This window comes from Cyrtonyx montezumae, unplaced genomic scaffold (assembly GCF_038088225.1).
Source record: "Cyrtonyx montezumae isolate F1298 unplaced genomic scaffold, pur_monq_1.0 scaffold_8, whole genome shotgun sequence".
NCBI classification, from domain to species: Eukaryota; Metazoa; Chordata; class Aves; order Galliformes; family Odontophoridae; genus Cyrtonyx; species Cyrtonyx montezumae.
Window position 1 is genome coordinate 65,083,953 of NW_027072089.1, and position 16,515 is coordinate 65,100,467.

At 36.9% G+C, this 16,515-nt stretch overlaps 1 protein-coding gene across 2 annotated transcripts in view; it reads left to right on the plus strand.

Annotated features, from left to right (window-relative positions):
- The first annotated feature begins 4,868 nt into the window (after positions 1-4,868).
- DDC (dopa decarboxylase) overlaps positions 4,869-16,515 on the plus strand; it is a 512,652-nt gene continuing 501,005 nt past the window's right edge. For both annotated transcript variants that reach the window (XR_010623129.1, XM_065751729.1), the window contains exons 1-4: positions 4,869-5,096; positions 10,260-10,373; positions 11,050-11,169; positions 15,848-15,982. Coding sequence is in view for 1 of the 2 variants with exons in the window: in XM_065751729.1 (XP_065607801.1) it covers positions 4,896-5,096; positions 10,260-10,373; positions 11,050-11,169; positions 15,848-15,982 (570 nt within the window). In the remaining variant the exon portion in view is untranslated. The remainder of the gene's footprint in view (positions 5,097-10,259; positions 10,374-11,049; positions 11,170-15,847; positions 15,983-16,515) is intronic.

Sequence of the window (16,515 nt, forward strand, 5' to 3'; positions counted from 1 at the left end):
GACTGCTAAAAGTTTTTATTGATGCTACCTTTTTTTATTTTGCTTTGATCAACTGGAGAACAGGTGTCCATAAAATCACACTGGATGTACATCCACCTACATTTACTTTTTTCCCTTTTTTCTTTACTTTTCTCCTCCTTTTTCTTCCATCTTTTCTGTTTTCTTTTCCCTATTCTTTCTTCATTTAATAATTTCTTAGGAGTATTTAGAGATCTTTTACATTCAGTTAATACAAAAAACAAATTCTAAAATTATAGATGATGCTTTGTTAACAGAAATAGTTAATGGTCAAAACTACCTCTAAATAATGTATCTACAAGTGTATGTAGTGTTCTTGTGCATATAGTGTCCATTCATATGGTTCAGTTACAGATAAAGTAGAAAATGCTTTGTGAGTGAACATCATACTGAGTATATCTAAAGATGAAAACTGTGGTAACTTCAGTGATATAAAATGTTACTATGTCTAAATTCAGAGGAAGTAGGAGTATAAATAAAGCAGTAAAAGTTATGTCAACTTAAGATCATGTAGTGTACTTGTCCTGTGACATATCCCAGCAAAATTAAACAATGAAGAACTTACATGTGAATAAAAATAAATTAATATCATTTAAGGTTAATATTATTTTTGCTTTTACCTGAAGTAATAACAAAACTCAGTCTTCTACAGTGGAAACAGGAACTTGATCCCAAGAGGTATGCAGTGGTGACAACATCTGAGGACTCTTCCTGGTTAGAAAAGTACTTAGACACAATGTATGCTTGATATAAAAATGGTATTTTATCAGCGTGAGGCTGCTAATGAATCTGAATAGAACGTCCTTCCAAACTAGTAGGGGTTGATGGTTAGCCTAAGTGCCTCCTGGAAAGTGTGCACACCTCACTTGGAGTTCATCTGGCCAATGTTGAATGTGCTGAAATTAATTGTGAGAGGTGTAGGATGGAGCCTTTGTCGGTCTGCATGTCCTTGGGAAAGACAGACCCTACTAAACACTTTTGAGAGAGGATCAGTTTCTGTGGAACTTCTGTTTCATTTTGGAAACATTGCCTGTGTTATTTTGCAGTCCCTTCAACTTATGTGAACCTTTCCAAGTGCGCACAGATTTTAACATTTAGCCCTTTGGAAAATATGGGTGTTCTCAAATAGTCCATACCCTAAAGGCTGAATTGTCTGAAGTATTTTGCTTCTTGGAAATTCATATTCTGTATTTCTAGAGCATTTGCACACAGGGATGTTCTCTGTACATTGTGTTGTTACATCATACATTTTGCATGTGTGTATGAGACAGAAAAGAGAATTTCTCTGTACTAGTAGAGAGAGGTGAAGTAGTTTCTGTCTTTGTAGTGCTAACTAATCAGCATTACAGTTGCCAGATACTCGGTCTACTGGATGTGGTTCCTGTTGCAAGTAGTGCTATTAGGCAGATGGAGCTAAATCTATTTGAGGAGAATAAAAATAGTGATGAGATTGTAAGTGGTCTTGTTGCTCATAGAAGGACAGATGTAAAATAGGAAGTGAAAAAGAAAATATAGATGACCGCTGTGCTCATGCTAGTACTATGCATTCACAGTTCCCTGTGAGACTGATAAAGTATATTACAGTGGGTAAAGAATTGTTAGGCAAGGTCTTTTAGGGAGGAAAAGTGAAAGCAAGGATACATGAGAAGTTGAAATGAACCTATACTTACTACTGGGGTAAGAAGAGTTAATCCTTTGCTTAAAGTTGAAACAGATTGATGTATTTCAATGGATGGAGCTGAATTGGAAGTTGATTAGAAGTTAAATAGATACTAGTGTGTGTGTATATATATATATATATATAAACTTAGAATGCTGCAATTAACTCAAGGCTGATTTGGGGTGGATGTTTCATTTTCCCTTTTTTTGTGTGTGTGCCTAATCTTTTCAGATCAATTACCTATCCCACACAAAACAGTTAGTTTCCCTTGTAATTTAGTTGTTTTTCCTGAAGTTTGAGAATGCTTTTGCAACAGTGTGTTAAAAGAGAAGTAGTGCAGCCAAAACGATGTTAGGATGTGCCACTGGACCTCCCATTCTCAGGAAGAACAAATAAGACCTAAAGCTTGTACTTCAGCAAAAAGCTGACATAATTTCAGTCCTGTGCTAATAGACCCAAGTCACAAAATGTGTACCTGATGTTTAGATCCAACTTTAATTTGCTTAACCTGATATCCAGAAAGAGCTTTGTTCAATCTACTACTAATAAAAAAGTGGCAATAAATTCTATCAGTGAACTACATAGGAACAAGATGACGCAAATAGCACTTGTAATAGAAAGAGATCTCAGATCCAAAAAAATCTAGGCAGTAGAAAAACAGTCACAAGCTGTATAACGTAGTGTTCATGGTGTAGTAATGTGGTAAAGTACATTTATTTTTATCTGTTTGAGTTGTTCTGAGCTATATGTGATGCTCTTTAAGCCATTTGATTTGTATTTGGGGAAAAGACAAAGTGATGCACAGACAATTCTGTCTTAAATGGTCTATCTTTGAGTGATATCAAGTAAAGCTATAGAGAGCCAATGAAAGGATAGTGATACTTATATCTGTTCTGAAATAGCACTGAGAGGTCATTGGACGCACAGACATGGGGGGGAAAAAAAAGTTCAACTGAATGTTTATATGTCCTTAAGAATGATGGTAAGTCAATGATGGTAGCAGAGCAGATCCTCGACTTCAGGTCCATTCATTGTTGGTCATTCATAACTTAAATTCTTGTTCTTATAGCTTTCATCTCTGAATGCAGTTGGGAAATAAAAATAAAAATAAAAAGCAACCCCAAAGCAGATTGCCATTAGAAGCTCTTTAGAGCATGCTATAGGAATGAACTGTTGAATGAAGTAACAGTGCAGCGACGGAGCAGTGGCACAGCTGCACAGAGAGGTGGTGGAGTCTCCTTCTCTGGAGACATTCCAGACCCGCCTGGGCGCCTACCTGTGCAACCTGGGCTAGGGAGCTGCTTTGGCAGGGGGTTGGACTCGATCTCTAGAGGTCCCTTCCAACCCCTACAATTCTGTGATTATCTGATTTAAAAAAAAAGAAGCATAAATTAGGGGTTAAGGTGGAGATGCTTTGAAAAAGTGAAGCAGTGCAATATTTAGACTTCTTCTGGCAAAAATATTTAAAAAGAATATTTAAAAGAACTTTGCCTTTGGGTGTAAGTAGGCTGCTGCCACAGAGAGACACTGATTACTGCAGTTTATACTGATCAGTTAAGAAATCTATCAAAACTTTGAACTGCAATCAGCAATGTATTCAGATCTGAGAAAGATACTAGGTCTCCTTTCAGAAAGGTACAGAGAGCCAATTAAACACTTACACGATGGTTAAAGAGAATAATGCAATGGTGATACAATAGCAACAAGAACAGCTATGCTCTTAGGGGGCTCGAAGTCCCGGACATGCAGAGCTTTGCTTTGCTAAGTGGTTGGTGACCTATAGCAGCACCACTTCTTCCTAAATAGCAGCAGCAGCTGCTGCTTCACAGCAATCCCTCTATTTGTGGCAGCAGAGATGTCTCAAGGATGATGTTCATCAATAATGTCTTTCTTTTTTTGATGAGACAGCACTAATTCAAATGTAGTAAAGCCCTGAAGGGTTTATTTTTTCTCAAAATGATGTCCTCAGTTATAAATCCTCAGCAGAAATAACCAATAGCTAAGGAATTGTCTCGTAATTACATAATATTCACATTTTGCTTAATATGATTATTTCCTTACAAAGTGAAGATCTGAAGGTATGTGAACGAAGCATAATGATTATTTACACCAGCAGTGAGTACCCTTGTTTTCCTTACCAGTTTTCTTTCTGGATCCCAAAGAACAACACTGCTCACTCAGTGTGAGTGCATAAAGATGCTTGTGAGCTTTTTAGGCAGTACTGTGTTCACCGAGCTCCTAAAATGCACAGTCACATAAAGCACAGAATTTGGGTAGGCCAGGATGGAGGAAACAGGCACCCTAGCAATACAAGCTTGTCTGCACAGCTCCAGCTCAGTCATCCCAGCCAAACAATACCTTGGTTGTGCTCATCTAGTTTCTTCCTGGCACAGAGTATAGCTGGAGCTCCAGCCCAGTGTCTCAGAAACAGAGACAGCCCCAGGCAGAGTTTCTTTGTAACCTACTGCAAAATAAGAAATAAGGTTTTATTGTAAGCATCATGTCATGTGTGTTTACGGTGAAAGTGTAATGATGCTGAATCTTGAAGCAAGACAGGAGACAAGAGGTAGATATGTTCGCTGCCCTGCCATTATAACTGTGATAACTTTGATTACTATAGCTTGGTGTTATGGATTATAAAAGAGACACGTAACATGCTATTACCTTAGACCTCTTATTTAAAAGGCAAGCAGGAGCTGATTATAGTGTGAGTGGTGCCACAATCTTGTGTTGACCAGGTGCAGTAGGGATTAAATCTGTGATTTCTGTATCTTCATTGATGTGCTTCTGTTGCTCGCCTGACTGTGTTAATCTAATGTACTTCATGATGTAGACATCAAAGCTTTAGCAGCCTTGTTCACTCCTATGTGGTGTCCAGCAAAACTCGAGTGGAGAAAAATGCAATGTATATGGATATTGACACAATATGCAGAAGTAAAAGAACTTGTGGTCTAATTTTTTCAAAGGACCATAGGAGTGATCTTTTAAATCACTCAAATAACAGGTCTGTGTTGTGGATGGAAGAAACTACACTATGTATCTCACTAGCAGGAGAGAAACAGGAATATATTTATTGATGTAATGTAATGATTTAACAGTAACTTAACTGGAGGGGAAGCACCCCATCACAGTCTGAAAACAGTGATATTTTCTTTCAAATTGAACTTTTCTTTCTTCTTAGGTTTTTTTTTCTGCTAGGTCCTAAATTCTGATACCCATGGATCCTGCAGAGTTCCGCAAAAGAGGAAAGGAGATGGTGGATTATGTTGCAGATTACCTGGAGAAGATAGAAAAAAGACAGGTCTTCCCAGATGTGGAACCAGGATATCTGAGGACCCTCATTCCAGACTGTGCACCACAGGATCCTGAGAGCTTTGAGGATGTATTTAAAGACATTGAGAAGATCATTATGCCAGGGGTAAGGAAAATAGATCCGTTGATCAATATTCAGTGCTGCAACTAGGTGTTCAAAAACAAGAAGCGTGGATGAAGGCTGTGCAGGTGAACTTTACAAACAGAAGTATCCATGTTACTTAGCATTTAAAAGGGAGGAATTTCTATATATCTGTAGTTAAACACTTTACTAACAGTCTCTTTTCCTTTTAGAAATAATCAAATGATTATTTTTGTCTCATGTGAGGCTTGCTTTTGGAGATAATCCTCTTTTCTAACTTGAACTGGTTAAAGCAGAGCTTCCTAACTTTCAATTTCATGTGATCCAGTACTTTCTAAAATGGAATTTTTATTAGTACACACAAAATGTTTTTTTTTTCAAACTGATCTTTAAATGTTAAAGTTTTCTTGTGAGATTTCTTTTTATTACAGATCTGACCAGAAAGGATTCTCTCCAATCCTTGTCATGTTGACATATTCTCCAAAATGCTGACTTCTACTAGTACATTTTAAGGCAGATGGTCACTGCCTAAATATTAGCCTTTGGATAGATTAGTGTTGAACAGACAATGTAAATCAAAGCATCTGGCATTTGTTCAGCTCTGAATCTTTCTTGTTTCTCCAGTCATGCTATACTTTTAAAATTTTAATTATATGTTTGTCTCATAATGACTTTAAACAGCTTGAAAAGGACTGAATGATTAATAGATTTAATTAAAAAATATCTCCTTTGGATCCCTGCAGTAACCATTTTGGATTACTTTTCTGAGTGAAGATAGGTGATATGACTGTTATGTGACTAAATGTGGAATCACTACTCTGCAGATGTGTTTAGTCTGTGTACTTTAACACCAATTCCTTTTCACTGACCAATGTAAATATTTATTTTTATCGTGTTTCCCTTGGTGCCAACTCTCTATCCTTTCACTGACTAAAACTCCACTGAAATCAATGGGAATTGCTCCACTCTTCACAACAATCTGTAGGTAAAGTCTTAAATCTAACAAAATTAAATCAGCATGAATTCCATAAGATAATTATGACCAATGTATGCAAATACTTTGATTGTTGTTCATAGCATTGTTGTTTAAATATTACATACATTATAATACACAGTAGTTCATTATAAAGACAGCTTATACCAAATGCCCATACTATATTATGAAAATATTTACATTTTATTATCATATCTAATATTTTTTAAAGTCTTTTTTTTCCCACTGAAGGAAAATGTTAGCTATTCTTTTTTTTCTGTGAAGTCAAACATACAACACTTTGCCAATCAGAATACTTTAGAATGCTCAATGAAACAATAACAAATTAAAAAATAAGAGATGAATCACTTGAGAATAAAAGGTGGGACATTGAATTCCAATTATTTCATTGTGTGATGTTCCCTCTTACCTGAATTGGTTTTGCAAGTAAACAGCAAGTAACCACTGACTTAGTGGAATTGATGCAGTCTGAAGAAAATATTGTTCTATCCCGAACTTCTGTCTCGTATGAAATGTTAGTATTTGTGACACAATGAGCATGAGTATATAAATCCAAGTTACTTTAACAACTCTGATTCTTCCTGCATTGTTTATATTAAGTACTGTAGTCTCATGATAGCTGTGTCATAGGATAGCTCAGGATGGATAGCACCTCTGGAGATCTTTTAGTCTACCTCCATGCCCAAAGCAGGGTCAGTTAGTTGGGATCATGGCAAATTGAGTATTGAATATCTTCAATTATGTCTTTGCTACCTCTCTTTCCTGTTCTACAGTTTGATCATTCTCCCAGTAAAAGAAATTATTATATTTAAGTGGAATTTCCTGTGTTTCAGTTTGTAGACATCCTGTTTTTACATTGAATACCACTGTAAAGAATGTGGCTTCATCATCTTTATATGCTCTAATGAGGCATTTATATACTTTCACAAGATCCCTCACCTAAACTTTTCCAGCCTGAACAATCTCAGCTTCTCGTTATACAAATGAGCGATGCTCTAACCTATTAACTGACTTCATGGCCATTCATTAAACTCACTTCAGAATGTCCATGTATTTCTTGTACTGAAAAAGCTGGAGCTGGATACAAACTGCTGATGAGGCCTCATAGCACTGAGTAAAGGGGAAGCATCACCTCTCTTGACCTGCTGGCAACAGTTTTCCTGATGTAGTCAGATTGCTGTTAACCTTTTTTTGCCAAAAGGGCACATTGGTAAGCTTATTGTTCACCGTTGCCCTTACGTCTAGTTCTGCAGAGCTGCTTTCCAGATAGTTGACCCTTGGCTTTTGCTAGTTCAGGGTGTAGTTACTACCTAACTATAGGGTTTTGCAATCATCTCTGAAATTCATGGGATACCCATTGGCTTATTTCTGCAGCTGTTGAGGATCCATTGTTGTAAGGTGACCTTATGGTGTACAGAATTAGAGGAAATTTATATCATCTGCAAGTCTTCTGAGGGAGCACTCTGTCATATTTTGATTTTATAAATGAGGAATTAATGTTCTTCAGTGGGGATAAGTAATATGACAGAGGCCATAAAACATTACATTTCCTGTTGGGTATCAGTAGACTGTAAGTTTATATGTGTTTCCTTCATGTTGACATCTTTACGTTATTGGCTGTGTTCAGGTACTATCTACGTATGCGATGGCTGAAAAAGTGAACGTGGCATGCCTAGAGAAGGCAAAAGATAACCAGTTGTGTAAAGCGATTATACAGTATCCATTGCTGTCTTTACCCAATAGGGCAATAAGCATTCTTGAGTGGAAAAAATCATTATGAAGAATTCTTGTGATATTGGGTGTAGAGCAGTTCACTAAATGATAATAACCAAAATGGTGCTAAGTTTCTAGTATTAACACAGGAACTGAAGCAACAACAGCCAGACTCTTAATTTCTACAGCTGGAAGCCAAGGTGGAAGGAATCTGGACACAAAAATATCAGTGAGAGTCTGTTTCTGTCTCAGACTTTGTTGTTTGGAAATGTCTATCCTTTTCTGGAGCTAAAAATGCTCAACTTTTGCTGTTGACTGCACATAGTACCAAGGCACTAATTTGTCACACACTGGATATTTTAATCTATGAAATTTCAGCTGAAGTTCCTATCACTACTATGTGATGAAGGAAGACTCTTGTGTAGACTAAGCAAGCCACAGAAAGAAGGGCACCCTTAGATGAGGTCTAAGAAACAGAACATCTCTGAGAAGCACTAGTGTGGTAATTACTGAACACATGACACTTGTGTATCACAGTTTATCAGCAGAGGGCTAAATAAACAAGCGCCAGTCATGTCACACCCTTTGCAATATTTGGCTAAATGCGTCTGTTGGCAAAAGAGATGAATTTCAGAGCTGATTCACATGAAGGAGAGGCAGAAGGGAAGGAAGAGTCACAGCTGCACTTGCCCTGGGGCTTTTGGCTTTTTCACTTTGTGAGAGTGGTGGAAATTGTATCTGCTATGTTTCATCAAACAAATGGCTCCCAGCAAGTAGGCAGTTTAACTTGATTAACCCAAGATAAATGTCAAAAGTCTTGCAGATCACACAGGATTATAGCTGGGAAGATGAACAGTGGTAGCCCTGGTTCATTATGAATGTCAGTGAAAGTCTGTGAACGTGGGTCCTATCATGGGCTGCTATTTATTGGGTATTTTTAATCATTTTATTGTTTTGCTGTTAATAACTGTATCCTGCTCCATTTTTTTTCCTGATTTCTAAAAGAAGGTGTCTAGCACATGTGCTCTAAAACTTCATTATAGCAAAGAAATATCCCTATTGTATGGAGCGGAGACGGATAAAAATATTCCCATTGGCTTGCCTCTGAATTTGTGATTTGAGAAGGTTTGGACCTAGTGACCAGTGAGAATGAAATCTTGAGCATACCATGTGCACAGCTATTTTAGGCAATCAAAAATGTGATGTGATGGTTTCATGTGAAAGGGCAGGGACATCTGAAAAGTATTTATGGTATACTGCAATATATAAAGTGACATCTGATTCATTATATCTATCTAAGAGATAAGATAGTTTGCCCTGTTTCCTAAGGAAGAGCTGCTTGTTTGCATAAAGGACAGATGAGGAAATAAAATGGGTGTTTGCAGCTTGTGGAACAATGGGAATTGTTCCATGCAGAACAAGAAAACAGTGTAAAGAAAACGCTGAGCTCAAGCAAGAGGTAACGTGTGCTTTTCCTATTCTTCACTTGTAACAGAAGAACTCCAATATTAAATAACAAATAAAACAACTAATAGTGTAAGACAAGGCTAGCTTCAGTAACTCAGCAGACTATGGATTTCTAGCTGAGGAAAAGTGTTCTGCTGAATTTTTGCTTATAGTTCATCTAATTATCTAAAAGCATTTTTTTCTTAAATTTACATTTTATCTTGAATGAGAAAGCTGCTTTTACCATGCATTTCATACCTTATTATTTCCCCTGAGCATTACAGCATGGCAGTGCATTTCCTATTCTTAAATGTTATTAGAATGGAGTTGTGGAGCCTTGTCAAGTGTCTTGTAAAGTCTTTAAAATTGCTTAGATATTTCAAAAGATAGTGCTAAATATTGTTGCTGCAAAACAATCGTTAGGTTTTGTGGTTATTGTGTTGTTCTTATTAATACGCACAGATTAGAATTGTGCATGTATCACAGTCTGTTACTGGAAGATTGGTTGTATAATTTTCTGGAGAAAGCATTGGATACTGAAATGGATTCTTTCATTTTGGAGGAGGGACTATTTGGCCAGATTTGGTGCAGGAATTTGAGCAAATAAATGGAAGGCCTGGGTGAGAGAGATCTATGTGATTAAAGATACCCTTGCTATGTCAGTTGCATGACAGAGATCAAATAAATACTCAGGAGGAGTCCCAGAAAGCAGAGGGTTGAGAACAGTGCCCTACACAGAGATTCATGCTGCCACTGTGTGGGCAGTTCTTATCTCCTAGACTGACAAATGTAGAGAACTGATTTTGAGACTGTTAGGAGATAGGGACAAGAACTAAATTCAGCTGAATGTCTTCTTTCTATTTTGAGTTACAGGGACATTAAAAAAAAATAATTCAAAAACAAGCTAAGCTTTTCCAAAAAATGGGATCCTATGTTATGGCCATGTAATGAAGAGCTGCTGTCTGGATCTGATTTTGTAACAGTTTGTTTTACTTCCTGCACTGGTTAAAAAGACTATTTTTCTCTTACTACAGGTGACTCACTGGCACAGTCCCTACTTTTTTGCCTACTTCCCTTCAGCCAGTTCCTTCCCAGCTCTTCTTGCAGACATGCTATGTGGTGGAATAGGATGTGTGGGCTTCTCTTGGGTAAGATCATTGGGGTATAAATATAGCTATGAGGTAATGATATTTCCCCTTGCCAAGATTTTAAGTGTTTCAATGACATTCTTCAGTGAAATTATTGATTAATAGCAATGAAGTCATAGGACTATTTTTTTACAAGTAACTTTCCTTGACATATTAAGTGTTTTCACATAGATACCAGGAATGATTTCAGCAGAAAAAGACTATTTTCTCCTGGAAGTTTTGTCCTAGAAAAATTACCGTCCTTTAGAATTAGTAGTAATGTTGTAAGATTGCTGGGCTACTCATTGCATAGTATAACTGTTGTCTACTGCCTGATTGTGTTATTTTTTGTATCATGGAAAATTATGTTTTAAAAAAGAAAACATTCATGCTAGATGGGCTCTTCTCAGAAAAAGAATGGTACTGGATGTGGGAAAAAAAGGAAAGTTCTTAAGATACAAATCCTAGCTTTGACATTTGACAGTCACAGTTCTTCTATATGAGGTTCAGTTTGACATTTTTTAATAATTAGGAGCGCCATTCACAATGGTAGTTAGGTCCCTAATTTAGCTAGTAAAGTTAGTGGGACTCTTCCTCTGTTTTCTAAAGACAGAGGAATTAGAATCCACCAGGGCAAGGCTTTTTGGTTCTCTTCATACCTTAATGAGGTTATTCTCCCTTCTTTTTTTCATCTCAGGCCGCTAGTCCAGCTTGCACAGAGCTGGAGACTGTCATGCTGGATTGGCTAGGGAAGATGCTTAGTTTGCCTGAAGAGTTTTTAGCTGGGAAGGATGGACAAGGTGGAGGAGTCATTCAGGTAAGAAAAGGGATACAGGTAAAAGAATACAGGATGAATTTGTGGTCTGTATGATTTTGTAAAACAGTCATACCAAAGCATTAATAAAGGGCAGATATTTTTCTTGTCACTTGAGTTTTTTCTACATTTTCAGACAGACCAATCGATGCTTGATGCATGGGGAGAATGTCCATGAGTGGGTGGGAGCATTCATTGTGGTAATGTAGAAAAAAACCCAAAAAAACTCTCAAATACTATTCACTGTGAGAAATTGTTATCAACAATTTAAGAAAGTCATCAACAATATGCAGTAACATTTAATGACTGAAAATGACTATAAAAAGTCTTCTTAAGTAGAAATACATGTTAGGATTATGAATAAAGCAAGAGGGTTTAAAAAACCTGTGAAGTTCAACTTAGACATGTTCAAGTATTTGCTTCACTCAGTTTCCAAAACAACCTTCCTTTCTTTTCTTTTTCAGAAAGGTGTCAGGGATCAAACGATGGATAAGAATATAGCAGAGAAATTATTTAAAGTAGAAGTAACTCAGTGTAGTAGAAAATCTGTTAATCTTTTACACAGAAATTCACATGATTTTAAGTTTACCTTACATAAAATAGGTAAGTTCAGAATTGGAAGGTCAGAATAAAACGAAGTTGCTTGAAATTTGAACCTAAAGTGTTTTCCCATTAGGAAATATAGTTTTCAGTCTACAGTCCCATATCCAACATAAAACACCCTCCAAACTTTTGGGAAGTTTTCTTCTTAATAAAAGCCTACACTATCTGAACTGAGGCTATCTGTATGATAATGAATATATTATTGATGGGTGAACTTATGTGCATAGTAAACCTATACAGATTGCCAGCCGTGGCTTGCTCCTATATCACATACGATCTTTATTCAAATGCACAGAATTTCATCATGGTTATTCACCTAATTAAAATTGATGTCTGCCATGAGAATGAAAGAATTTTAAATATTTTTTCTTTGTCCATTTGATTATCTCTGAAGTCCAGTGATTGGAAATATAGGCAGACTCCATTTTATGCTAAGACTGGCTTCTAAAACATATCTGAACTACATGCTAAAAACAGGGGCTTCTCTCATTGATTTCAGCTGTATCCACCTGCAGCATATTCCAGCCAATTCTGCCCAAAGTCTTTCCAGGCAAATATGAATTTAACCCTACTGCTATAATTCTCATAGATGGACCTGCATCTACACCTGTGTATTTCTCAAAGTAACTCTTTACTCATCCTGCTTGCTCTGTTAGGACCTTTTCCATTACAATTACTAGGCAGAGAGTTATGTTTGAGAAATCAAGCTTTTGTCATGCATCTCTGGCATTTATTTTGTACCAGTAAAAGTGAGCAATTACGCCTGATGGTTATAAGCAGGAAAAATTGCCCTTCCAGGCTGACAGTGCTGGATTGCCCATAATTTTCATCAGACACAAGTCAGTTTCAAGAATCGAAAGTATGCTCTGTGTTCTTGCTTACGATGAAGTAATTTATGCTGCAGATCTTGTCTTGCTCTTGAAACAATAATGATACAAATAAGAGTGTGAAGCAAAAGCAATGTGAGAGTGTGAAACTGCCAGTCATTCCCTTGGCAAATACCAAGTAATTATTGTAGTATTGGGTAAAACGGAGTCTGTGAAAATTAGCTCTTAATTACATCTGAAAGCCTATGTCAATATGAAACACTGTGTTATTGTGAGCAGGATGACACTTGAAAATGGCAAAATATGAAGGAAAATTTCAGTTCAGAGCTCTGGTGGACATGAACATCAGCTCTTACTGATATTTCTTCTGCCTCTTGAGCCTGCTTGCCATGGCAACCTTTGTTTGCTTGCGGTAAAAGGAAAGGTATCATCATCCTTCACTTAATGCAGAATGCAGCATTCAAGAGGAGAAAAAACAGCTTTTTAAAAATGAGAAAGCTACTCTCTTCATGAAGCTTGCCTGAATATAGCGCACATCTCCTGCTGTTCATTCTAGACAAGCTGCTAAAAAGTTTTGAAGTTTTCTTTAAACTCTGCAAAGAAAAGGTATTTTAAGAGTGAAACAGAATTAGACTCAGCCTATCTTTGATCTGGTGAGAAACATCCTGATTTTCCCTCCAGTAAACAGAATCACAGTAGTCCAAGAACCAGTCAGTCCTCAAACTCATTTAGTGCAAGAGTGTGGCACCAAGGAATAGAGGAACCCTACAAACAATGTTTGCAAACATTTTCAGTAAAAAAAAAGGTGACTAATGGAATTTGGGAAAAGGTGAAAAAAGTGTTACTGTTGTGAGCCATCAAAACGCATTTTCAGTACATTTAGGCTGTATTCCAGCTTTGCTGTCAGTAGACAAGATTCAGCCACATAGATGGCTTTTTCCTGTCTAACCTTGCTTCCAAGGAATGATATTTAGACAAGAGCTGTTGTACTTGGTGTCAAGGCACCAGATGGATGAACAATATCCAGAGTACCAGACCAGCTTGTGGCTTTCCTCAGAAAACTGAGGCTTTTCTGGAGCCCAAGTAATTTGCCTTGATTAAGTCCCCTGAACAGTGGGAACTTAGGTTCCCAAATATCAAATTAACTTTTGGACTTTCCTACAGCCATTTCCTGTATATACTTTTGCACATTTATTAAAAGTACAAATTCCTTACATGTCCTAGAAAGAGTTTTACATGGCCTTACCATTGCCAAAAAACAAAGAAAAATATAAAACTGCTTTTTCCAAATATACTTGACAGATTTAAATATGTTCTCATAATTATTTATTTTAATGACAAGTCATACTTTACAGTGCAATGTCAGACTTTACAGTGAAGAACTCAAGTTTAGGAAGGTTGTTTTGAGTGACTTGTGGAATTAAAATAAAACCTGTTCATGGGTTTATGTTGCCCAACTTCCTTCTGTAGATATACAACTTACCTGAAAGACAGTATGAAAGCCACAATAAGTTGCATCAGTTTGCACAAATATAAAGTATTTTCATGTACTGAATTGCTGGAAATGGTATATTAGGCAGTAAAGTCTGGTATGGGGATTCTACTGCATTATGGTTATTTAGTTAATGGACAAAATCTCCCTCACCCTTTTCCTAACATGAAAGTGCTACTTTACTTGAACCAGGAGTGATGCATATCGTCTTAGAATATCCTGTGTAGGATGTATGCCTTCCCATAATGTTCTGTGTATATTATTCTGTATTCTGTAATATTTCCTTGAGTTTCTGTGAGGCTATAAGGAGCATCAGCAGCCAGAGGTGTTTCCTACTCATCTTTGTATTTTGCTGCAAGTTCTGGGGTTTGCATCCTCAAATCCCACAGCCCTGGGAAGACAAATAAAGCCCCTTCATCAGGGCAATGCATTTAATAAATGTTTAGGGGCTGTCCTTTTTACTGCTTACTCTGTTCAATTTTGGCTGCTTTACGGGCTTACTCACTGTTGTTGCATACAATGCACCTCTGTCTCTCATTTATCTTGAGTATTAGTTAGGATGGAATCTAAGCTCAACTAACTTGAGTATTAGTTAGGATGGAATCTAAGTTCATTCTCATGTATGAAATCTGTAGTATCAGGTCTAAGAAGTAAGACTTGCTGAATACTTTGTTACTTTGTGGTTAGTAAATATGCACGTGTCTTTAGTAGAGGAAGGATAAAATTTTGGTACAGAGTAAGAAACTTCACTCCAAAGTCAACTTGCTGGCATTGGATATTTCTGAGGTATACTCATTAATATAAGCAGGTGTATTTGTTGCACTGTTACGTGGCTTGGCAGAGGAAGGCTGTATGACAGTTGCTCAACTTTGAAAGTACCTAAAACCTCTCTCTTGAGTATGCACACCTGAAAATATTGATATTTATGAACATTTGTTTACAGAAAGTTTCTTACAGTTTAAAAGAGCAGTTTACAGCGCATTTCATCAGCCAGTTTCAGAGAAAAGAATACAGATTTCCACAAATTATTTTGTATACTCCTGTAAAATTTACAGATCAGTTGATAAAAAAAATTTCCCATCTTTAACGACACAGAGTACCCAATACACAACTGAAACTCCTTTTTTCTTTTTTTCTTCTTCTTTTCTTTCTTTTTTTTTTTTTTCAGTCAAAATGCTGTTTAGGAGTACTCTGTGTATTTTTGATGTTAGGAAGGTATATAAATAATCCTTCAAAAAGCAGTTAGCTACATTGAACCAGAACTTTTTTGCTTTTTCAGTATTTTTTCTCTTAACTACAATGACTGACTTGCTGAGCTTAACTCTAAGTATTAAATAAGCACTATAGCTAGGCATGTTGCCTGACAGAAATGGGAGTTATTAGATTCTGATTGAAGTTAAATGTGAAATCCAGAGTAACTGGAATCAACAGTTACTCTGCCATGGCTACTGATCAATTGATGATCAGTGTCTGATTTTTGAGAGGATTTTCATGTGCTCTTCAATCTGCAAGTTTAGCTTTCTAGCACTGATTGCAAGATTGGTGCCTAAACTGAACAAGCATAGAGAAGACAAACAGGACAATGGGGAAGAAGAGACAAAGGTCAAAAAGAAGTTCCTCGCTTGCTGTCACATCTACTCTCAGAAAGCATGAGATTGAGCAATTTCTCATGTGCAATTTGTTACCAGCTTCACAAATTCATATAAAAGAAGATAGTCTGATATGTCTTCCTTTTCTCCTTTCTTTCAATTTGTCACAGGGAAGTGCAAGTGAGGCCACCCTTGTTGCTCTGCTTGCTGCAAGAACAAAAACCATCAGACGGGTGCAGTCAGAAAAGCCTGAGCTAACAGAGGCAGATATCATGGGCAGGCTGGTGGCCTATGCTTCTGATCAGGTGAGTACCTCTCAAAAACATGGACCTGGAAACATGGTGTTCATACTCAAAATAATTCAGCTATCTCAAGAGGTAGATTAATTAACATACAAGCTCTTTGGATTAGGGACTATTTGTTTTTTCTCTTTTAAATCTTATTGTACAGCATAAATGGACTGGAATCTCACATGTGCCACCATAGTACAAATAGTAATTACCCGAAGGTCAGCGTCACGGAAGTGTTGCTGATCTTGAAGCAAATCAAGATGTTTGAATAAGTTGCTAATTTCAGTTGTGTTGAGTAAGTCTTGATCATATTTTGTCAAATATAGGGCCTGTGTGTTCACATCTGCATGCACAAACACACGCATATATCCTCCCCCTGCGTGCAAAAGTGTGAGTGCTTGCACACAAACCCACTGCATGTATATAAGGCAATTTTGACATACCACTTCAAGAAATCCAAAACATTCTTAAAGCTCCTAAAATATTTATCTATCTGAGAAATCTAGGAAAACAAAAAATCATAATCCTTGCATTCTATGAGAGGTATT